The sequence below is a fragment of the Plectropomus leopardus genome, chromosome 17 (genome assembly GCF_008729295.1).
Source record: "Plectropomus leopardus isolate mb chromosome 17, YSFRI_Pleo_2.0, whole genome shotgun sequence".
NCBI lineage: Eukaryota > Metazoa > Chordata > Actinopteri > Perciformes > Serranidae > Plectropomus > Plectropomus leopardus.
The window spans coordinates 1,837,253-1,862,470 of record NC_056479.1 but is presented as its reverse complement, the minus strand read 5'-3'; the positions used below and the strand labels follow the sequence as shown (position 1 = coordinate 1,862,470).

Here is a 25,218-nt window from a genome sequence, read left to right as displayed (position 1 = left end):
TCTCACATTTTGCAGAAAATATTAACAACAACAACAATTAATAATAACAATAATAATTATTATTATTATTTGTATTGTTATTAATTTTGTTATTAATTTTTTTATTGTTAAAGGCCTAATAATAATAATAAGAAGAAGAAGAAGAAGAGTAAGAAGACCTTATAGGAAAATTACAAAATGTAAAAGAGAAGGGCCGTGAAAAAATTTGAAATAATAAGTTTAGTTTTGTTTGCAAATTTTTTCGTTCCTAAGTAATTAGTACCATAACTACATTAAAATTTGCCTAAGAAATTGGTTAAAAGGCCCCTCTTACCCCTTAAAGCTGCAGAAAGTCTGCAACTGCACTAGGATTTGTTTCTGAACGCAGAGTGAGTGACTATGTACACTACTGGAGCACCAGTGTGCACTGTCATGTCTTTCCCTACGGGAAATCAGGGTTCACTCAAAGAAAGAGAGAAAGACGGGGGTCCTGTTATCCTGCCATATTATAATTGCACCAATCCGTGGTTCCAGTCAAGCCAGGGAACCTTGGCTGCATGTCATCTCCGTCTCTCTTGTCACCTCTCTGTCCACCTTTAACCCTTTGAAACCTGAGCAAATTGGCTTGATTTGTTTTTTTTTCCCTTTTTTTTTTCAAAAACATGGGAGGGGATGAGCAATTTAACTAGAAATGGCTCCAAAAATTAACTTTAATAATTAATTTAATTTTATACTATTATACTTTATAATAAGCAACAGGGGAAAAGGGAGTTAAGTAAAGCATAAAAAGGAAAGAAAAAATGACCTAAAGAAAGTGCTGAAGAAAATAATTTGAAAATTGGAGAATTTTAAATGTATTGAAATAATTCAGAGAAATATGTAATTCAGAGAAATATATATATATATATATATATATATATATTTCCCCTCATTTTTGATCAAATTTAATGACCCCCTACATTTAATTTGCTGACCATTTCCTTGTCACCTTTCACTTATTGCAGTTTGTAAGGCATTTCGTGCTAAGTTTTTTTTAAAGAAATCAAACCAATTTTCTCAGGTTTCAGAGGTTAAAATAGTTGTGAACATCTGAATGCAACACAGGAGAACAGATGTTGATGAAGGCATTAAAGGGCTAAATAAGGTTAAAAAATGGCCAATAACTATTTAAAGGATTAAATGTTTGTGGAAGGCACCTGAAAGCCACACAAGAAAAATGATGTCACTCCAGCTTTCAAAGGGTCAAACCTTTTACTCAGAGTAGACACCAAATGAAACAGCAGGGTGAGCTGAACTCACACAGAGAGCAGCAGTGCAGATGGTCATCCTCCCGCCAGTGGGTGGCAGTAGGTCCTGAGAAAAAGAGCTAAACATAGAAACACTTATGATACAGAAATAGAAACGGATCTCATTTAATATTAAAAGCTGGCCAAATATTATACTCAAATATAATATAACTTTACTTTATAAACCTATTCATAAGTGGGCTTTAGATTTGCCATTGCGTCTGCTTTTCTGTTGGTTTAATGATAAAGTAATTTCCTTCTTTTTGGCGTTCAGTTCTTGAAATATTAAACATATTTACTATTTATAAGTGTTGTATGTTTAGGCTCGTTGGGACGTAGTTTTCATCTATATGAAAAGTGATAAAGAGAGTTGCGGATGTTAGATGGAGAGGAAGGGCTTGTCCTCACATGTGATTAGTGGGTGTGTGTTGTCTTTTCCTCTCATTCAGTGCGACGTTTTATTAAAGTTGTAAGATGGCGACGGTGCATTTGAGGATCGGGGACCTAGTGTGGTGAGATAACCTTTAAACACTGTCAAACGCCTCTGCTGCTGCCAAATCATCTCGCACTCCTTACGACGATGTTTTATGAGTTAGTTCAGCGTTAATGATGCATGTCGTTGTTAACCAGACGTGATAAATGCAAGTGTTTTCGTACTCGGTTAGTTGATGGTCAACCCAAACAAATTGCTAGCCAAGCTGACTCAGCCAGCAGCCGTCGTTAGCTAACGTCACTAGCTAACGGAAAACTCACAAAAGATTTGACGGTACACCGAACAAAGGCTTTTTGTCCCCGGGTAGTACGAGTCTTTCTTAATGTCCGTGCTTGCACCGACGCGTTTACGTGTAAAGCTTCACCGAATACTTTCAATTTGCAGCATAGTTGAAATGTTGTGATCTGTGACGAGCTTCGCTAGCACCGTAGCATAAGCGGATATCTGGCTAACTGTCGATAGCTTCACATTTGCTTGTCTTCCGTGTTAACTGTTGCTCTCTCTCTGTTGACTGTCTGTAATGAGTTACAGGTTCCTCTTCGAGTCTGAATTTGGGTCAGTAGAACCCAGATAGAAAACTTATTTGTGTCGAGAACAACGTCAAACTGCTCGTCTCGTGTTTGCCTTGTAGCACAGTTTGTATCGCTCATGATGGACTGCAAAGTGACAGGACATACACGAAACTGGGGCTAGTGGCCTTGAAATTTTAGCAACACGCATTGCGAAATCTTGTTAAATTAAAGCTAAAGACGGATTCAGTTTAATTCAATTCAAATTTACATTTGACAGCTGTGTGAATGTGAGGTCCAGTAGTTGATGATACATCTCTCAAAACACTGCAAAATCATGTACCGAGGCAAAAGAGAATATTTTTACTCGGGGTCGACCGATGTGTTTTTCAGGACCGATATCAATTATTAGTAGTTTATATCAATATTTGAAACTGTTATGCATTTACAGTGCAAATGGAAATTTGACTGTCCATATTTAGAATTTAGAATTCAACAAACTCCAACATAAAAGTTCGTTTAAATGCCTTCAGCAAATGTTTAATCTGTTAATACTGAAATGTTCAACACTATAAAGCAAGCTCCCAGCAACTTTTTTTATAAAGTCGAGTTAAAATATAAATTAAAATAGCTTCCTGAGGTTTTACAAAGTTGCTCCCATGCACACTTAATTTGCACTTTTTAATTAATTTTATTAGCAATCATTATATTAAAATACCTATACAGATAATCGGCAAAATGTCTGTCCCAATAATCGTCCAGGCCAATGATCTGTACATCACTAATTTCTACAATTTTTGGGGGCATAACTACAAACAAAGAGAGACAAAAAGAACAAGTACAACCCTGTCAACACAAACAAAACAATTGGTTTATCATTAACACCTACCACAGCCTGTCTCTCTATGTGAGGTATCAGTCCACTATTACTGTATTATGCTTAAACATGATCTTTTTTTGTGGTTAGTTCTCTGTATTTAGCTCTGTATTGTCCTATAGTTGTCCTGTTCCACTGTGCTGCTGTTCCACATTGCTCAATATTTGCAGTCTTGCAGCAAGAGGGTAGTTTTCGGGTTTTTTATACTGGTGAGTCTCTTGGACAGCTTTAGTTTTGATACAGACACGATATAATTTTCCTCAAAATATTTTTACTTTCCTAGAGTTGCATTGTTTTACTTTTTAAAGTATAACGTGTAATGAAGTTGACAATTATCATACTGAAAGAGACGAAAAAGTCCAGGGCTGTTTACAAAACATTCGGGACATGCAGGCCTAACAACGCCACTGATTCCACACGACTGAAGCCGCTCAGAACGAAATCCTCCACTGTGGAGCCAGTAGCAACTTTTCTTTCAACCTTGGTTGTTGTAGCTGTGTGGTATGACGTCATTATGTTAACAAGTTAAAATGTTGCCAATATCATGGTATGAACACTTCTTATTATATTTAAAATTGTATTGTGATAGTGTAAAAAATATGATATGGTACACCCTTGAAGTGAATGCAGATGTTGGTGATTGGAACTCCGCAGAAGTGCATTTCAAAGCCAGGTCCCTGCTGGTCACAAAATTAGACCTGGGGAATCGCCAGAATTATCTTCATAGAGTGTGTTGTAATGTTTGTCTGTAAGAGCAATAACGATGTATACCAGGCTAAAAGCAGCACTCTTCTTTCAGGGGGAAGCTTGGTCGTTATCCACCATGGCCAGGGAAGGTGAGAAATTGAAACATGCCAAAAGCTGGTTCAAGGCTGAATAGCACAACATGTTAACACAACATGACAAATGCTGCATTAATGTTGGAACTGTATTTATTCCCATTGCAGGTAGTAAGCCCTCCTAAGGACCTGAAAAAGCCCAGGGGCAAAAAATGCCATTTTGTGAAATTCTTTGGAACTGAAGACCAGTAAGTATGGATGGTGAGGCACCTGTTGTAACTGATCCTTCTCCTACACACGTGTAAGAACTGTGTATGTGTGTGCCTGTACAGTGCCTGGATTAAAGTAGAACAGCTGAAGCCCTACCATGCCCACAAAGAGGAGATGATCAAGATAAACAAAGGAAAGCGCTTCCAGCAGGCGGTGGATGCAGTGGAGGACTTCCTAAAGAAAGCAAAGGGGAAAGAACAGGTGAGGAGATGTCCCATAACACACAGTCCAGCATCTGAGATGTAATTAACACGTCTCGATAGATTGTGCTTTTCTCTCGTCATCAGAAATAACTAATTCCTTTGCTTTTTCTATAGTTTGTACAAACACACATGTGGAACATTCTTGTTTCCAATATGGAAGTTGATAGAATGACTTAGTAACTAATTAGTGAGACTTTTCTCAGTGAGTCCTGCTAGGTCTCACCTTCAGTATCACCATGTGTTCATTGGAGTGGACACATGTACGTCATTCCCACCGCAATTAGTGGGTGCACACGCTTTTTATTAAATGCGGGTAAACTTGCTAAATGTCTGTATTCCTACAGCCACTGAACTTCTGACAGTCTGCCCCTCTGTCAGCTGGCTTGTGTATGTGTGTGCGTTGTCTTGTTGGTGTGTCCGTGCAACGTCACAGACAGGTAACAGAACAGGTAAACAGGTGACAGCGGCAGGAACAGAGATCTTTGAAAACTTTTCAGTGGTTTCTACTCATTATGTATCTCTTTCTAATTAAGTCCCCCTTTCAAACTCAGTGCAGATGTATTTGGATCTGTATTTTAGTGCTGCTTTGGAGGAGATGGACAGTTATTAGTGAGGGCACGTCATTGCATCTCGTTGGTTAAGGAGCTGAAATTACTGCGTTCACCCGGGTGTTGTGTTCCCATCAATGCCAGTCGGAGCCAAAGGTGATAAAAACCTGTGTCTACTGCAGAGTCATTTGACCCGGATGTGAATGCCGATTGTACGCATTCCCATTGCATCAAACAGCCCAATGTTAGCAGGTGTTAGCAGGTTTTTGTGCAGTGGGAATGAGGCTAGGGTCTTTGTTTCGGCCATCTGCTCGCCAGAACAGGTGAATTCAACATCCTGGAATTCAGTTAGCTCTTTTTCTCAGTGTATTTGTAACCTTTTTGGACAAGATTAGTTTAAAATCACATTCATTTATCAAACTGCTGAGAACTATCTCAACTTGCAAAAACAGCAGCAAAAAATGATCATCTGATGATCTGTGTTTTCCCAAATCTGTTTATTGAATTTTTCAAACAAGACAGTTAAGGACAGTACAAAAAGAAAGTAATAATGAGTCAAACTAAAGGGGATTTAACAAAAGTATCTGTAGCAAGTGAAAGAAAAGGCACTACAAAACCAAGACAGGACAAGACAAATACTACAAATCAAATCAGCACCCAGACAAAAAACAAAAACTTAAACTTAAAAATCAGTTAAGATAAGTGGCCTGAGTAAAAAAGCAACAACAACAACAAAACAAACAAACCAAAAACAAACGTGAAATAACTGTTGTTGGTTGGACAACTTTCTGTCATATCACAATTTAATGTCTCTTAAATACATGATCAATCATTCTGGGATATCTGGAAAGTCCAGCTCTTGAACATGTTTGAAAAAGGGGTCCCACGTCATGTAAAACTTGCTCAGCAAGCCTTTCATTATGCACCTGATTCTTTCTAGCTTGGCAAAATTAAGGACATCCCCTATCCAAAGAGTGTGTGAAGGGGGTTTCGGAGACTTCCACTTAAGTAATATCAGGCGCCTGGCTAAAAGCGTGACAAAGGCTGTAAAGTTTGCTTCAATGGGGAGACTGGCACTGTGGGTGGGGTTACACTGAATAGTGCAATCATAGCGTTAAGCTCTACAGATCTCCCAGTAACCCTCGAAATTGATCCAGCGATTTCTCCCCAGTAGGTGTCTAACGCAGGGCAAGACCAGAACTTGTGTACATGGCTTGCTGGTGCTTGGCGGCACCGGTCACAAGTTGGGTCCACATGTGTGTATACCTTAGAGAGCCTGAGCTTTGTGAAATGGGTGCAATGTAAAATTTCGCACTGGATCAGCCAATGTTTTGCACAGATAGATGATTTGTGTACTTTTTCAAGGATATCCTCCCAAACTTCCTCAGGAATCTCCTCTCCCAGATCCACTTCCCAAAGTTTTTTAATAATGTTTAAGGAGTCAGTGGGTAAATTAGGAAACTGAGGGAACCTACTGCTAACAAAACTACGGACCTGAAGATATTTAAAGAAATGTTGCTTAGTTGTTGAAAATATGCAAAGGCATTATTAAAATATAGGTCTTTGATTGATTTAATGCCTAGGGTGGACCAAATTGTAAATGCACCATCTATCAAAGATAGAGGAAAGACATGGTTTGCAATTATTGGGGCTAATGTAGAATATGACTGAAGACCAAAATGACGTCTGAACTGACTCCAGATTCTTAATGTTGTTTTGACACTTACATTTTTTGTGAAGTCTGAACAGGAACTCTTAATGGGTGTATGAACTAATGCTGGAAATGAGACTGGACCACAGGAGGCATCTTCCATTTTAAGCCAGATAGGAGGGGCGGTGGCTGTATCATACTGTAGCCAGAATTGCATTATTCTAAGATTGGCGGCCCAATAGTAAAACCTACAATTCAGTAGAGCCATTCCCCCCAGCACCTTTGGCCTCTGTAAAAACTGTTTTCTTATCCTTGGAGGTTTTTTATTCCAAATAAATTCTAAAATAATGGTATCAATTCTACCGAAAAAAAATTTAGTGAGAAAAATAGGCATACATTGAAAAAAATATAAGAATTTGGGGAGAGTGTTCATCTTATTGGAATTGATTTGGGCGACTAACGATAGATTCAGTACTGACCATTGGTCAAAGTCTTCTTGGACACGAATCAGAAGGGGAGCAAAATTAGCTTTATATAGGTCTCTAAACTTGTCAGTTACCTGAACTCCTAGATAAGTGAAGCAGTGCTTTGAAATCTTAAATGGCAGGCTACGTAGTGGGTACTCATAAGCAGCCTTATTTCATGGAAATAATTCGCTTTTATTTCAATTTAATTTTAATTTTTAGCACCAAATGAGTCAAAAATGGTAAGAATCGCAGGGATAGACACTGAAAAATTAGAAATATAAAGGAGAAGATCATCAGCATAAAGCGAGACTCTCTGTTCCAGTCCATTCCTGAAGACACCTGTAATACGGGGGTCACAAGGAAGCGCGATAGACAGGGGTTCGATGGCTAAAGCAAATCAAAGAGGACTCGAGGGACAACCCTGCCAGGTAGAGCGATGGAGAGGGAAGTATACTGACTGGGTGTTATTAGTCTTCACTGAGGCTAAGGGGGATGAATACAATAGCTTCACCTATGCAATAAAACTTCCACCAAAGCCAAACTTCTCCAAGGTGTAGAAAAGATACTTCCACTCCACCCGGTCAAAAGCCTTCTCTGCATCTAAGGATATCACAGCTTCTGGTACAGAGGGTGTGGGAGGATAGTAGACTGTGTTAAAAAGATGTCTTAAGTTAAAAAAAAGTGCCTGTTCTTAATAAAGCTGGTTTGGTCACGAGAGATGATGGTTGGTAACACATTTTCTAAGCACGATGTGAGCATTTTGGACAGCAGCTTGAAATCCACATTTAAAAAGCAGATTGGTCGGTATGAGGAGCAGCCAAGGGGATCTTTATTCTTTTTCAATATAAGGGAAATAGAAGCTTGATTGAGTTGTAGTAATCAGATTTTCCAAAGTTTTAAACGTACCAGGGTGAACTAAAGTGATCTGTGTTTTTAACAGAACTCGGACAGCAAAGGAGACTCAAAGGGAAAGAAGACTTCAAACAAGCCACTGAAAATACTGGAGGAAGATGATGAGGATCTCAGTGCCCTGAAGGACCCGTCTGAGAAGGTCAGTAGGACACTTACAAGTTAAACCATTGTCCTGTCAAGCATTACTTAAATAGTTTACCTTAAAATAAACAACATTTACAAAACAAAGCAAAATGGGGCTTGTAAAAAGTAAAGCAAAGAGAAGGACACTGGTTTCCAGATGTTTAATGAGTCTGAACCCCATCTTTCCCACCTTATTGCACTGAGCCATGCACAGACCCTTTCACTGACACTAGGGACTGTCAACTTGAGAAAGAGATCTGATGTCGAATTCTGTTCCAGGCATGAGCTTTCACCACAAAGCAATCTGATGAAATTTCATCCCCTAAATCTGCAATCTGCATTTAATGGATTACAATTTGCGGTGATCGCATCCCTGCTTAGTATTGCAGTGTTAAAACACATATAACTTTTGAGTCTAATAAAATAAAGTGAGAACTGGGGCTCTCCCTGAAGTGTTAAGCCATCCCGACTCCTGGTACCAGTGAACTAGTCTGTTGCTACTGCTCTCCTGTGCTTTGAGGAAACTCTGGAACTAAACTTGGGCACTGGTCAAAGTATTTTAATAAATCCAGGTTCTAGGTACTGTCAGGGTTTAAACAGGAAGGAAATCCAAGCACTCCAAAAATTTGAAAAATGAGGGGGGACACTACATTAAAAAAAACCTTTATTATAGCAGCTATCTCTTTAAATGGGAACCAGAACCAGTAGGAAGCCATAATGTGACCCAGATGATGACGTGATGGCTTCCTAACATGTTGGCTTTTTCGGTGATCTGGCCACTATAATGAAGGCTTTTTAAATGTAATTTCCTCCTCGATTTTCACAATTTTGGGGTGTCTGGATTTCATGCTGTTTCCCATTTTCCATGATCAGCCAACACAAGTTTTTGACCTTTTGTCTGATTATAGCTTACAGAGCAACGAGTTATCTCTCTCTTTTTCATGGTCAGGGGTTGCCAGCGATGGCGATTGTGACTGGTCAGGCAAATGCGATGTCACATCACAAGAAATGATTTAACTGCAGCATGTGAATGGACCAGAACAAACGGTACTTGCAGGTCCTCCTTAGTATTTGTTAGAGGACATCATTCAGAGAGCTTGAGTCACTAACTAAAAGATGAAACTTTGGTAAAATGCAGCAGAAACACTTGAAGAACCTGGTAGTAAAAGCCTTACAGGGTTCTTAAAAGTTGAGGTTGAGTTTGAAGTTCCCATTGCGAAAAAACAATCTTATGGTGATGATTGCTGATAGCAAAAAACTCCTCACATTTCCTTCCATTGTTCAGGAGATGTTTACAGTGAGCTGGATTATACACAGAGTTATTTTCCTCTTCAAAGCAAATGAACCAGGGGTCTCATTTATAAAACTGCGTAGGATTCATAGTAAAAGTGAACACGCGAACAAAAGCTGAAAATTGCTTGCACTGAAAAATATTCTTATTTATAAAACTGTACTTACACCTGTCAGTCCACAGTTTCCTTTTATAGATCTTAAATCAACTTGGAATTGTATGCAGGTGGGTCAGCCTCATATTCAACCAGAAAAGCACCTCATGAATGTCAATTAGCCGGCTGAACAATGGATCCTCACAGCGAATCACGGGAGCTGAGTGTCACCACAGTTTACAGCAACACACTGATTGTTTCACAGCTTGCCAAAATGATCACTACAATCATTGGTATCCTCGACCGTGGGAGATCATTTCAGGATGAAAGACTAATAATTGAACACAGGGGAGTGACATTTGTTGTTGTGAACTGAGCCTGTATTTCGATTTGGACTCACAGTGAGAATATGGAGTGCAATGACTGTGCGAGAGCGGCCACTGGCTTTTTTTCCAGACTTGACTAATTTACAGAGTTCATATGTGCACGTGATGAAGATGTACTGTATGTGAGGTAACAGGGAGGATGAGTGTGTGTGTGGAGACATCGCTGTGGCTGATGTCTCCAGTGGGCTCTGTGCACACAGTCATGTTCACTGCTTTGATTTCAAACACAAAAAATACAATTGGACTTGGTGTTATGTATGATCAGTATCAGAAGATATTATTTAACAATGTCGACGCGCTGTTTTGCAATTACCTAATGCCATATCATGTGCACATTTCACCGTCTGAGATGCGTTTAACAGCTGAGTGTCGGCTGCACCTCACAGTCCGGCCATCTCCTCTGCGCCTCAGGGGGGTTGTGATGGTGATACAGTGCTGATAAAATAACGTGCCGAATTCAATGCAGGATTTAAGTTGTCTGATAATTTTTACAACTGAAAGGCTCACTACTAGTAGCACAAATAAAATGGCTGGACAAAATGTTTACGATAAAGTTGATCTATAAGTAACTCATGCTGTTAGGCAACATTTCATGTGTGATTGAAAGGCATCATTATACGTGAAATCCTGCCTCTCACATTTAATTTGAGCAATCTGGCCGTCTGTGTCAAATTTCTCACCTCCAAAATGTGCGCACTCATGGGTCAGTTTCCTACAGGTGTGCACATTCTCCCAACAACTTTGTTTTTATAGATCACAACTTTTGTGTTGGAAGTGGTGTTCATCCCTTTCAGGGCTCTTTTTGTGTGTATGCACTGTTAATAAATGAGACCCCAGGTGACTTTAGACCAGTAAGAAAAAAAAAAAAAAAAAAAAAAACTGAATAAATCTGTGTCATGATGGAAATTGGTGGTTTTTAATGCAGCTCAATGCTAATGGGCTGCTAACTACTGTGGCCAACACAAAAGCATTAATGTCCCTATGTAGAACCAGTGTTTGGGTTGTCCAGTCTGGGGTACTGTAGAAACATTGTAGATCGGGGCAACACAGTGCTTCATCTATAATCGTATGCCATGACACATTTTAACTTCATCAAGGAATTGCAATTCCTGTGCTTTTGGTACTGCACTTTGGGCTTTTGATTTTAAAAATATTTAGATTAATTGTGCAACCCTATTCTATTCTAGCCTCTGGTTGATTGTCATTAAAGTGACATGAATTCAAAGTGTCTGGTTTGCAAAACCCTCCAGTATTTTAGTTCTTGGTAATTGAGAAAATAACTTAACTAGTAATTAATAATTAACTTGACCTCATAAACTTGGAGTTTCCACCTTGATTTTGACAGCTTTAAGAAGGCCATGTTAAGCAGCAGAAGCTGAGGAGCTTATGATGTTTTAACCCTGAGGCAGTGTTTGGTGCATTTTACATGCTTTTCATTCTTCATTTTTTGTTAATTTTGGCTGTGTTCATGCATATGGTAGTGTAAACACAATTCTTACATTTAGACTGTTAAGGTTAAAAAAATGCTCCATTGAAATCCATTCAAACTGCAGATTTCGATCCCACAGCCATCAAAGCATAAAAACATGTACTATTATTTCTGGGTGTCATTCTGCGTTCTTTTGCGTTGGAGTTTGTCATTTTTACAAGTTTTCACCTGATGACATCATTTTTACCATATCCTGCATATAGAGAAAATACATGCTATTTTCCTTGGTTCACTGTCACAATCAATGTTGCTGCAAATCATTGACGTATCCCAGGCTGTGATTATCCAGCTAATCTACTTTGAATAGATAGATAGATAGATAGATAGATAGATAGATAGATAGATAGATAGATAGATAGATAGATAGATATACTTTATTGATCTCAAAACTGAGAAATTGGGGTGTAGCAGCGCCATGCAGTAAGAACAAGAGAATAAAGAGCACACATTATTAATAGAATATAAAGGAATACGCTCAAAAAAACTAAAAAACTAAGAGACTGTACATATATACATATATACATGTGTAAAGTGCGGAACAGTATCTGAATAAATAAAAATAAAGTCAGCAGTGTAGAGTGACATGGAGCTAAGACCGGAGTTTAAAGAGCAGACAGAGGTGAGTTATTGTACAGGTGGATGGCTTGTGGCAGGAAAGATTTCCTGTATCTGTCCTTTCGACAGCGAAGCTGAATCAGTCTGTTGGAGAAGGTGCTCCGCTGTCGTATGTATATGAATGTAGTATATTGAAAATAATATTTTTATTTTTAATCTAAAAACATAGTTGGATCATGACAAAAACATTGCATGTTGGTGAAATAAAATAACTCAATGAAAGTAGAAGATGATTTTTTTTTCTTAAACCTTGATTTTGAAAAGCTCATTTTGTGCACAGAGTGATACAAGTGTGTGTAATATTAAAGCCAGCTCTAAGGGTTATACCACATTTCTCACCCTTACTTTAAGGTTTGGTTCACCCATTTTTTCTCTCATCTCTAGTGGCATCTGTCCCTGCAGATCAGTTTGGTTTTATTCGTCCAGGTCTATGTGAGATTTCTGCCTCTACCCCAGTAAGGTGGAAATCAGTAGAATTTAATATTTGGCCCTCAACACTGTCTCCTTAGTACAAGACCGAAAACCCCCACTACAGCGGACATGGTCCTTTAAAAAATTCACCCTTTTGAATTAAAAGGTGAATATGTGTCTCTCTCCTCCTTAAGGACTTAACTGACTCTGACCCCGAGCCGTCCACTCTTGAGAGGCTGGGGGCTGGACCTGGCTCAGGATTCAAATGGGAAAGCAGTGTAGGTGAACCCCCTTCCCAACAAGCCTGCCTTGCCTTGCTTTTTTTTCTACCTGACCTTAAGCTTTGGCTTTAATCACCAGCAACTGCAGACCTTTCCCTTCTGACCTGTTTGGTGCTCACTCCTGACTACTCAAACTCTTTGTTTGGCGTGTGCTGTTAAAATGGTCACTGACTCTGTAAGTGGAGGCTCAAAAGGAGACAGAGGTTTGACTGAGTTGACCTAGAAATGTGTGATTTCCTGACAGGCTTCCTGCTTTCTATGAGTGTTCAGAAGTAATGAGAGCTAACCTGCTCGTCGGGATCAGGATTGACGACAACCCTGAATGCAGTGCTCTGAAAGAAATGCTGCCGATTTGCAACCAGCTCTGTGTCAGACAGACTAAGCTTCATGTTACGAGTGCCTGAAACTCCCTTCTCATTTGCCAGCAGGGATGGATGGATTGATATTAATTTTGAACATGTAAGGCAAATAAAAAAAGGAAAGATAAAAATGAAACAAAGGTCCCAGTTATGTTTTCATGTTATCCGATGGACTTTGGCCAGTGCATTGGTTGGGGGGGGGGGTCTTGGCACTCGCAGCACAGCTGTAAGGCAAACACAGTTCATTCAGGACCTAGTACCATGACACAGATCTGGTTGAAAATCGATGTTTTCCTGAAAAAATGTGTGTGTGTGAAGAAAATGCACTCCCAACGGTTGATCTACGTACAGTGCTAGTGGTGCTACTGTCCCTGCCCCAGATGTCAAGTGTGCTTCTTAATTTCAACTTTCCTCACTAATAAATACACAATAGAAACCCACAAAATGTTAAGAAAAGTAATATTCGCACACCTATTTTCTGTATTAAATAGAGAACTGTACACTTTTTGAATTCAGTTTTCTCTCGATAACGGGAGACTGACGAGGCTTAATTGCTATGTTAACCCATCATAAAACACACTTTGTTCAAACTCAAAAGAAACAAAATAAAACTCACCCAAACCATCGTAGTTACTCTTTTTAGGAAGCTAGTTAACAAGTCCACTGTTCCAACAATCACCAGCTCTGGTTTGGTCAAAGTAAAATAGATGTAAAAAAAAATCATGTTATTCCCCACAGTCTCTCCGTCTGCTGGCCACCGGCTGTTTACAGTCCTGTTACTTCTCCCACCACCACTGTGTCTTTAGGCTCAGCTGTCTGTTCCACTGATAGAGACCAGAGACTGAGCTCTGGTGGTGTGTGCTGTGCACTACACACAGTGAGTTTAATCGAAAGAGGAGCCCCATGGATTTATGACGGTATTGAAAAACATACCTTTGGGATTTCTAAATATACCTGGTATAATGTAATACCATGATACCTCCCAAGCCTAATAAAAACATTTTCACAAACCTCGACAGTGGCCAATGTGCTGCTGCAGTTCTAACACAACTTTGGAATTCCAAAACAGCATCAAAACATGTACTGTGATTCAGAAAGAACAGTATTTTTTTAAAGTAGACGTAATTCATAGAGGAAAGCATGTATTGCCTTGATGTGTACCTTTTTTGAATAAAGTTAGTGTGTCAGTACAGCACAGTCAGCCAGCAGAGAGCTGCTGTAGCCCTCGGCTCTCTTTATGGTCTGCTGATTTGGAAACAGAAGCTCATTTCCTTCTTTCATCTGGCAATTTTACTGCTTTCAGAAACCTAAACGACAGAAATCCTGTTGATGTGTCTGTATGTTTGTGGGCCAAAATAGAAGTAGAACAGCATGAAGAGAATCTGCCAGGGACTGGTGTTGTGCGTTAAGCTGATTATATTAATAGAGATGCAAGCACCTGATGCATTGAAGTCAAAAGCCATCTATTTGCAAAGGACTCACACTGAGCCATTCTGTTACAGATAAAACGCAAAAGTTAGTTCTCTCACTTTGTGACGTGCTAACACGTTTTGGTTTTGATTACCTTATACTACATTTACACTCACTGCAGGATATGAGCCAGTGATAAGCATAGAAGTGTAGAGTAATGAATGCAATTCACCTGTAATTGTCAAATCAGAGGCCACTGATCTCATACATTACATAAAGCATGTAGATTTTTTTCTAGTTGTTTTTAACATAAAACTTTGTTCTTCTTGCTCTGTGTTGGTGTAAGTATTCTAAAGGTCAGTAAATAAAAAATAACTTGCTGTTGGCTTTTTAACCTGATTGATGAGTACATCAGTTGAACACATACAAGGTTCTCACCCATGTGGAGTTCTTTGACATTGTAGAGTTTTAAGAGACTTGTTTAATGTATTTGGGGAATTAAGACCCAGACACACCAAACCGAAATTAGAGAATTAGTGACGACATAAGCCCCCCTCACGTTGCAGTGTCTCAGCCAAAAGCTAGAACATGAGCACACCAAACTCGTGGCCAACCAGCACGTATGTTCGTACGCCTGCATGAGAGGAAACCCCCCTATACTAGCAGATGGCGGTCGTCTGTCTTTACCATTTAAAAAATGAAACAGGAAGATCACCTTGATGCTAGTTAGCCAGTTAGCAAATTAACAAAACAATCTAATGTTGAAAGTACAAAGCAGATTTGCGAACAACACAAACTATCAGGAAATTTTTCTGCCAAAATATACTCATGGCAGGAGAAAAACGATCAACTTATAGAACAAGTTTGTTTTGACCTCGCATCCTCTCGACTTTGGCAGTTTGTTTACATTTTTCACTTCTGTTTCTCTTCCCATGTGTTAAGCTGCAATGCAAGTCAGAGTCATTTCATAACAAGTCAGGTGCCACTGCCAATTCAACATTCATGTAGTTGAGTCAAGAGCCAATGGTGCGGGACACACTGCATGGGCGAGGGCCACGCACACTCCAACATTGACCTACAGCCGACTGTCAGCTTGGTGTGTCAGGGCCTTTAGAGACATTTGGGGATGCTGATTAGCCTTTCATCATTAAAAATCAAGGGCAAAACTTGATTTATAGGCCATGTATGGAATCAAAATTCCTGAAAATTGTGTCAGTTTGTGTCAGGAGCATGGTGGGAGCCCTGAAGTGTCAGCATGGTGTGGTGTGGACTTAATGCTTTCTGCACTCAGGTGTCGCTACATAAGCAAAGAGAACGCTGTCATAATGAACTCTACTTCTGTTTCAGCCGGTGAAAGATGACCCACATTTCCATCACTTCCTACTCAGCCAGTCTGAGAAGGTAAGAGGAATCATGCTCAGTATTTTGACACTTGCGTTCTATAATATTTTCTCTTCTCTTGTTTTGCATCTGGATTAGTTTTAGGTTTGAGTTTTATATTGTCCTATCAGCTTTTCATGTTTGATCTTGTTTGTTAACAAATCTGAGACTCCGTAAAGTTGTTTTCATGTTTTCTTCTGAGAATGTCGGCCTGGCTCTGATTTAGTCAGTACTCATAAAGATCTTTACCTGTCTTTGGGACATACAGTCCTGACTGTAGAGAATTTGGAAGAAATAACAATATCCAGGCGGAGGGCTGAGTCCCTGCAGATACACCTCTACACACAGAGAGAGTGGGTCATTAGTGATAACTGAGAGGGATTACTGCTGTATGAGTCCATACATAGTTTGTGGGGAACATCCTGCATTGTTTATCTTTAATGTAGTGACTGTAATGTGAAATAGGTGTTACAGTGGGATGTATGAAGAGAATTTTGGTCACTTCTGTCTGTTTGCTTACTGTCCACAGCCAGCATCATCAATGGAACCCATTAGCAAGCGCCTGAAGATCATTGAAGAGGTGAAGTATCTCATTAACTTTGAGTAAAACTAACCAGTTAAAATGTTCCAACTTTAGTGGATCTACTTTACCTATCCATTTGAATTTTAATGTGTTTTTTTCTTTAATAATAAAATTTTAGGGATATTTTGTTGACAGTTTTATTTTTGATGTGCAGGACACAGGGTCAACATCTATCCAAGCAGCAGACAGCACAGCCATCAATGGCAGCATCACACCCACAGATAAAAGGTATTCACACATCCTAACTGCAGCATCACACACCATTATCAAAATGACTTACCACATTTAACAAAAAAAAACAGATCATGAGCTTAAAGGAATACTTCACCCACAAAATGACAATTTTTATATCAACTAGTCATTCAGGGTTACAGTGAATTCATGAAGAAACACTTGTTTTTCTCACATGCCTGCACAAAAAATACAGAACATATTAATTGATTGGGGACCATGTTTTACAACAGCAAAACTATTTTTTAGTGCAAATGCTTGTGTTTGTGAAGTATGCAGTATACAGCTGGATGAGTGACACTTGGATTATACTGCACGAGTAGTGTGAGTTTGTAAACAGATATTGTGATATAGTTTTGCTGTTGTTAAATGTGGTCCTAAGTCAATCATATCAATATGTTTGCCATTTTCTGTGGAGGCATGTGAGAAAAACAAAGTTTTCCTCACAAATTCAAGGTAACATGGCGTAACTAACAGTTACAAATGGTTATTTTGTATTAAGTATTTCTTTAACACCTAGGATTGCTATTATTGACTTTGTTACCAACCTTTTAATGGGTTACGTGGACATAAGAATGTAAATATTTCTTGCTCATGTTTGGATTTGTTTGTTGTGCTTGGACTTTGCCCTTCAGGATAGGTTTCCTGGGTCTGGGGCTGATGGGTAGCGGTATAGTTTCCAACCTGTTGAAAATGGGTCATGTTGTCACAGTGTGGAACCGCACAGCAGAAAAGGTACTGTCGTCCAGCACAGAGTCAATACATGACCCTCCCATTGAAAAGCATAAAAAAATATGGTGGCCTCAGAAAAAAAAGTCCCTAGTAGACACAGCCCCATTTGCCTCTACCACTGTTCAAAACATCTGGCTTTTTCATACAATGGGAAAGGTTAACAATTTGCAATTACACCTGGGTCAAATGACTCTGCAGTAGACACAAATAGTTATCAGCTCCTGCTGTGATGGAAATTCAACACCTGGGTTAATGTGTCAATTTTTTCCCCTTAGCTAGCATGATGCAACGGGGCAGCGACTGACTGAATAAGTAAGAAATATAAAAAAAAATAGTAACCACAGTAACATTTCTCTGGCTTCCATGTTGCTTACCAACTAGTTTCTCGCCTGTCCATGGCGTCGAACATGACACGTCAGAAGAAAAAAAACACACATAGTAAGGCATAATTGTCTGCTGCTGGGCACTGTACACAACTCTGCTCTACTGGCAATGGAAAATGACAGGATCACCTATTTTTAGGGGGTTTTCCCATGTTTAAAAAATCTGTTTACACGCTATAGTTTTGGTAGAAAAGGAGTTGTACAGTCATGTAGCCAGTTTGGTACATTAACAATTAGGAGAGTTTGATTACAGAAGCCAGATTTAAATATTAAACATCAGTATTAGCCCAGAATTTCAAAATTGGTGCATCCCTGCAGACACCACGACATGAATTAAACCAGAGGTTGGCAGCGCTTATTTGATTCTTAATGACAATATTGGCTGCATTTGCTGCATTGATGTATCATGTGTGGCATGCTGCTGCTGCTTTAGAAAATGACCCCTGCCTGCTGTGTTGCAGTGTGACCTGTTCATCCAGGAGGGCGCCAGGTTAGGCCGGACTCCTGCAGAGGTGGCCTCCATGTGTGATATCACATTCTCCTGTGTCTCTGACCCAAAGGCTGCCAGGGATGTGAGTAGCAGCTCAGCTACAATAAATGGCTTCCTGTGGAGGTGTGAATGACCTGCTTGTTGCTAAAAAAAACCCTCTGTGTGTGTTTGTTGCTCTCCAGTTGGTGTTGGGACCCAGTGGCGTGCTGCAGGGAATCAGGCCGGGCAAATGCTACATAGAGATGTCCACTGTAGACCCGGAGACCATCACAGAACTCTCACAGGTATACACTAACTCAACAAACACACAACTTTATTATAAGTACACCGGAAAAAGTCACTCACTATATCTGATTTCAAAAAAGTTTTACCAGCAGGAACCATTCCGAATCCTTAGAACGACTGCAACTTTCACATCCACCTGAAATATTTACAGCAGTGTTTTTTATCGTCACTGGAGAATCATAAGTAATGCTGTATTAACCCTTAGGGCCCCCTTTAATATTTCACACACTGGTATTGCTCTTCACACAAATGTGCTTCAAGCTTTAAAAAAATGTTATTACCATGAGTATTATTTTCTACTTTCACTGACATAATTTTTTTGCCAACATTAGTCCTAATCATAAATATCAAATATTCATACATTCTTTTTAAATTTGAATCCTCTAAATGCCAAGTTTTTTTCATGATGCTTTTATTTTTTAGATGACCCCACCCTCCCACACGCACACAAAAAAAATATTTTCAAGTGCTATATGCTTAGTAGATTATTAATTTTTTGATTATCACAGCCTGGGGTGTGATAATCAAAACTAGCAGCAGCATTGATTTTTATACATTATTAATGCCAGGTTTTTGCATGATGCCATTATGTTTTTGAGATGAAAAATCCCCCACAAAAATTTAATTATTTTCCATGTACTACAGGCAAGGGTTTTTTTTAATGATGACAGTCTGGGATATGTCAGTGATTCAACATTGATTGTGACAGTGCAACTAGTTGAAATAGCATTTATTTTCTCCACATGTCAAATATGGTAAAAATGACGTCATCAGGTGTAAAATAGTAAAAATGACAAATTCCAATTCAAAAGCCCAGAATGACATCCAGAAATAATACAATGTATGTTTTTATGCTTTGATGGCTGGGGGATCAAAAATGTCAGTTTGAATGGGTTTCAGTAGAGCATTTTTTGCACTTAACAGTCTGAATGTAAAAATTGAGTTTCCATTGTGTATTTTAGACTTATTGTAGGAGCTGAGCTGGAAATTCACTGATTCAACTAAAATACACAATCTTGCCAAAATGTATGCCATATACATGAACACAGTAAAATGCACTAAACTCTCCTTAATGGTTAAACTGTTTTTTAATGTTTGAATGTCAGGTAATCACATCGCGGGGCGGCCGTTTCCTGGAGGCTCCAGTGGCAGGAAGTCAGCAGCTCTCCAATGACGGGATGCTGGTCATCCTGGCAGCTGGTGACAGAACCGTCTACGAGGATTGCAGCAGCTGCTTTCAGGCCATGGGCAAAACCTCCTTCTTCCTGGGTATGTAGGGTGCTGTGATACACGACAGCTCCCAGTTCAGTGAGGCAAATGTTCTGGGTTCACACTCTCACAATAGTTTAAACGTTAACAACAACTGGGCTATGTCTTGGCTCTGAGCAGTTGCCAGGAAACCAACAAAGACTCCAGAGAGTTAATGGTCTTTGCATAGCGCATAACCTTCTGTAAAACATAATTTTTAAGCCACGTTTAGACGAGAACAGCCCTACTAAAACCAGAAAAATCTGTCCTTTGCATTAAAAAAAAAAAATCTGTGTTCATATAATAACATTGTGAAAATCCTCATGTACACAGATCTGCAAAAACAAGTGAAAACAATGTAGTATGCTTGCCAGGCCAGTAGTTGGCAGTGTAATTTTGCAATGACACACCACAAATGAAGCACCATGGCACCATGCACCAGCTTGCTTTTCTTCGGTCATTACCTTTTCCTAGTAGTCATTTTTACTGAGCTGACCTTGAACACATCACAATGAAACCTTATGGAACCTTGTTTATTTCGCTAACTAGTGGATTGTAATGCTGTAAATGGTGTAGTCTCCCCTCTGGTTCCTGTCTAGTGTGTGTTTCAGTTTCAGAATGCTTTACTGCAGGCCAACACAACTTTAGACATACACACACTAAAGATGAGTGTTATTTCACTGTGGTCACTGTCACATATCCCTCCTTTTATGTGTGTTTATAAATGTTTGTGTGTTTTCAGGTGAAGCAGGTAATGCGGCGAGGATGATGCTGATCCTCAACATGGTGCAGGGCAGCTTCATGGCCACCATTGCAGAGGGGCTAACGCTGGCCCAGGCCACTGGCCAATCACAGCAGACCTTCCTGGATATCCTGTCGCAGGGCCAGATGGCCAGCACCTTTGTGGACCAGAAATGCCAAAGTAAGTCCACACAAAAGAGGTCTGAGGTTTTTTATGTACTGACTTACCTGAACCCTGCTTATCTTTGTTTTTTTAACCCTTTATTCACCATTTAGTGTATACATACTGTATAATCAACTACAAAGTCAACAAAGTGATGATACAGATGATATATGATATAGATGAGATATTGGATAAAAGTACGAAAGCAACAACAATAATGAACATAGATACTTTAAAAAAGAAAAAAGAAGACAAAACAAGAAGAAAATCAAACAAAAGACAACAAAAACAAACAAGCAAAGAGAGCTTTGGTTGCTTGGAATGAGTTACATTTCATGGACGAGTTTGTAGGAATAAAAAATTATTTTTATTTTCTTAAGATATTGTTTTAGGTTTTTTTATGGCCTTTATATGATAGGACATACGTAGCGTTAAATGGGGAGAGAGGAAGGGGTTGACATGCAGCAAAGGGCTGAGACAAGACTTGAACCTGCAGCCGCTGTGGTGAGGACATAATCTTTGTACATGGGGTGCCTGCTCTACAAACTGAGCCACCGGGTGCCCCCTGGTTTGGTATTATTAATTCTTTCTGCTTATGTCTACACACCTATACTTTTTTAAGATGTTCTTTTTCTCTTTTCCTTTCCTGCTTTCCTCCTTTTCCTTCCCCTCCCCGGCTACACAGTTGTGTTTCCATTTATATCCGTTTTGTGGCATGAGGCTCTGTGACAGAGCTGAGAATTGTTGAACACATTTTATTAAGTTCTCCAAGTTTTTTTTGTTTGTTGTTTGTTTTTGCCAAGCTGGTTATTTTCCTAGTGACATCTGTTATGTTAGGAGATCTCACCATTGTGAGATACTGAATCCTGAATTGCCCTCCTCGTGGTTTTCTTTTGTTCCTTTTCAATGTTACCTGATAAAGTTTTGAGTGGCTGTAGAGAACTGCTTACATGAACACTGTTAGACAATTTCAAACAAAAATAATTTAGAATATCTTTGAAGTTAGGGTAATAATAACCATTTTTCTTGCCTCTTCCAGATATTTTACAGGGCAACTTCAAGCCAGACTACTATTTGAAACATATTCAGAAGGACCTGAGACTAGCCATCTCCATGGGTGACATGGCCAACCATCCAACCCCAATGGCTGCAGCAGCCAATGAGGTAAAACTGAGCAGTGTTGTTACTTTGTACAGCAATAAAATTTAATATTTTTATTGCTGTTATTCCTTTGAACTGGTGACCAAAAACTGCTTTCCACTCAGCACTCATATTGTGATATGTGTTTTCAGCATGTTAAACAACGACGGACAGTAATTGTGAAGTGGTGCTAACACCCTTCATGATCGTTGTGTTTGAAAATGAAAACATATAAGTGTGCATGCAGCTTATGTGACAGCCCTGTGATAGTCTGGTGACCTGTTCAGGGTTTAAAAAAACAGAAGGTGCTGCCTAGGCGTTTGGTATACTGCTCTTTTCTAATAGAAAGAGTGAGGGCCGATAAAAGGTTTGATAGGAGATTTGCTAGAGCTTAATGGCTTAATGACTTCACATATTCTGCCAGCTGGAAAACTGTAACCAATCCCACACTGGTTGGCTTATGAGAAAACCAAATTCATGATGTTACAGTATCAGCCAGTCTAGAGGAAACTGTCCTCTGGCAGTTCTTCAAATTTGGCACAAACATCCACTCTGAAGACTGAGGAATAAACTGATAAGAATCTGGGCGTGACCTCACAAAACATGTTTTTGGCCATCACTTAAGGATTCTTTTGCTACTTATGACATAACACAAATGTCTAACAGGATAAAATGAAGTGCTGACATTTGATATGAAATATGAAAGCGATATCATAAGATCACCTTGAGGGAATTTTTTGTGCGAGGGAACTCAATGCTGAATGGATTAGATCTTGGTGGTCAAAGGACAAGGTCACGGTGACCTTTCTTATGTCTAATTCTTGTAAAAGTGATGCCTCAAGAGCACCTTGAGGGGATTTATTCACATTTGACAGAAACGCTCATTTGGACTCAATGACAGGCTGATTAGAATTTGGTGTTCAAAGGTAAAGGTCACTCCATCTCATTTTCATGGTTAGAATCTGATGGTAAAAGGTCAAATTTTAAGTTTATGGTGACCAAATAAAATGTTTTGGTCACAACTCAAGAGCCACCTTGAAACTGTGCTGATTGTAGAGATCTTCTGTGTGTGAAGCAGCTGTGTTTTCACAGACATTGGATGTAAACTGCAACTCGAATGCTGTGCAGGCAACCACATGGTGGTATATCTACTTTTTTGTTTGTTTTTAATGAAATGGGCACATCTTTTGCATGTATAAAGAGGTGGAAAAATGGGGGTACTGTGACAGAGAGAGGGAAAGTGAAGAACGTGGCGAGAGAGAGGGTTGGATAAAGAGAGAAAGCCACCCTGCAGCCACTCCAACCGAGGGAGAAGTGTGTGTATCATGCAGCAAAAAGTGCTGATCATCATCTGTGCACAGCATCGTCATGTATCGCTGTGCACATTTAAAGACATAGACACACCAAGAGGCCTAGACCTTTCTGCCAAACCTGCCTTATGCAAGACAAAAGAAATAAGAAAGAGAAGAAGAAGTGGTGCGGGGAAACATGTCAGCCCTTAGCTTGTACTAAAGGTTTTAATAGTGAAATGTATGTATTATTTTAAATAATTTACAGGAGAGGTTAGGTTTTAATAGGGCTGGACCAAAATATTTGACTATTTGAATATTTGTTTATTGGTTAGGTATTCGTTTTCCAATTTAGGCATTTGGAAAATTGTTTTCTTTTTTTTTTCCTTGCAGAGGATAAAGGCCCACTGCTGTCCCACACATAGTGACAGGAATGATCATTTTACCAAGCGGTTAAATAATGGTTTATTGACTGAGTCAAGACATTTCTGTGTCGGTGTGAGCAGCACTGCAGCGCAAACATGTGAGCCCCCCCGCAGCTCAGCCTGAGTGGAGCCTTTTCTTGCAGCACAGAGTAGATTAATATCTATACCTTCCATAAAATGAGTACAATGATCATTGCAGATGCACTACAGAATTTAACAGACTAACTTAGAACACTGGACACAGATTACTGTATTGTGTAACTATGAGTTTTTTTTAGCTTTACAAGCTATAAAGTGTCACAGCTGCTGACAAGCAGTCAGAGGCACACCGAACTCGCTCTCACCTAACACTGAAGCTCCAGGATCCCATCTCCGCCTCACCTCCCTCGTCCGTGAAGCAGAGGCGTTTTTACCTTTATTTCTCTCTAAGCTGTTGTGTGTGCTGACAGAAAATTGAAATGTTCTTTTAACCCCTTGCAGTAATATTGAATCCTTTCTAACAATAAATGAATCCATAACCTGAAATAACAACAGGAGTGAAGCATGTGTAATACAACAGAGTCCTTTTTGTTTTTGCTGTTCCTGTGCAGGTTTACAAGAGGGCTAAGGCACTGGACCAGTCAGACAACGATATATCTGCAGTCTACAGAGCCTACATTCACTAGAGCGAGGTGTGACTTCTCCTCTGGACCACACAGTCTTTAATCCCTTCTTATTTCTCCCCTGTCATGTAATGAGGTTTTTTTGTTGTTGTTTTTTTTTGTTTTTTTTTAAATTCTAGTTGTTTTATTTCATTTTGCCACAGCGCCGGCCATGTTAGCTGCCCAAAAGTCATGGGGTTGTAATTCCTTTGTTAGAGGCAACCTTGAGCATTGCACTGACTGTACTGGGGGAATCTATGCTGTATGAGTGCTCCAGATCAGGTTGTACTACTGCAATTAGCTGTGGGGGCAGTTCTGTGGATGCATAAACCCTAAAGAAGATTGTTTTTTTTTTTTTATTCCTGTGCAAATGTTGAGTATATTTAATTGAGTGTGATCTTTGCTTTTCTTTTAAATGTCCAGAATTCCACGAGAGAAAACACCAAGAACATGCCACTGCATTGCCTTAATATTGTAACCCCTCCAGTCTCTCAATAATAGTATTTATTTATGTTTCTTTTTAGGTCTTCTTGGTGCAGTTTGGCCATGGCTTGTTTCTGTATTTGACAAGATGATTTCTGCTTTTACGTTTGTGTTAATGATCTTTCTTGAACAGGTTAAGGACAGAGCAACAGATGTGTTGAGGCCTTAAAATGCAGTAATAATTGATATTTCTCATCAAGACTTGAGATTTCCACATTTGAAACCCTTTATTCTTGTGTTTGGAAAAGTTCTCATTTACAGTGTTTTTTTTTGTTTGTTTTTTAATATATTACAATGAAACTAGATGAATCCACTTTCTGAGTTGCATTTTAACTGAACGGCATCATTGAGCCCCGACATCCACGGTGTTTTTATCAGGTAGTTAGAGATAACAGTTGTGGCTGGGTTTTGAAGGCCAATTTTAGACCATCATGGGACACAAGTACATGATTAAAAACCAAGCTAATCAAACAGTTAGATGTGGGTTAGTGGGTGGATAGTTTCTTGACTGTCTAAGACTGAAACTGAAATCTGTAGAATAAATACAACATCTGAAGCTCTGCACACAGCA

General features: G+C 39.3%; 1 protein-coding gene across 2 annotated transcripts; it reads left to right on the top strand.

The window, feature by feature from the left end:
- Positions 1-1,695: 1,695 nt before the first annotated feature.
- glyr1 (glyoxylate reductase 1 homolog (Arabidopsis)) lies at positions 1,696-25,218 on the top strand. Of its 2 annotated transcripts, XM_042505029.1 has the most exons (16): positions 1,696-1,777; positions 3,944-3,980; positions 4,092-4,171; positions 4,256-4,394; positions 8,003-8,113; positions 12,578-12,661; positions 15,781-15,834; positions 16,343-16,393; positions 16,551-16,624; positions 17,263-17,362; positions 18,204-18,314; positions 18,415-18,516; positions 19,624-19,786; positions 20,508-20,687; positions 21,709-21,833; positions 24,114-25,218. In XM_042505029.1, exons 1-16 carry the CDS (start codon positions 1,740-1,742, stop codon positions 24,186-24,188), a joined length of 1,524 nt encoding a protein of 507 aa, XP_042360963.1. In that variant the 5' UTR covers positions 1,696-1,739; the 3' UTR covers positions 24,189-25,218. The 2 variants fall into 2 exon arrangements, with proteins under 2 accessions (XP_042360963.1, XP_042360964.1); XM_042505030.1 differs by lacking the exon at positions 12,578-12,661.

Bases quoted from the DNA above. Each gene is read 5' to 3' on its own strand.
- glyr1 (XM_042505029.1), top strand. From the start codon at position 1,740: ATGGCGACGGTGCATTTGAGGATCGGGGACCTAGTGTG. The intron at 16,394-16,550 runs GTGAAGTATCTC...TTTGATGTGCAG, and splicing joins GCCTGAAGATCATTGAAGAG to GACACAGGGTCAACATCTAT. The intron at 16,625-17,262 runs GTATTCACACAT...TTTGCCCTTCAG, and splicing joins ATCACACCCACAGATAAAAG to GATAGGTTTCCTGGGTCTGG.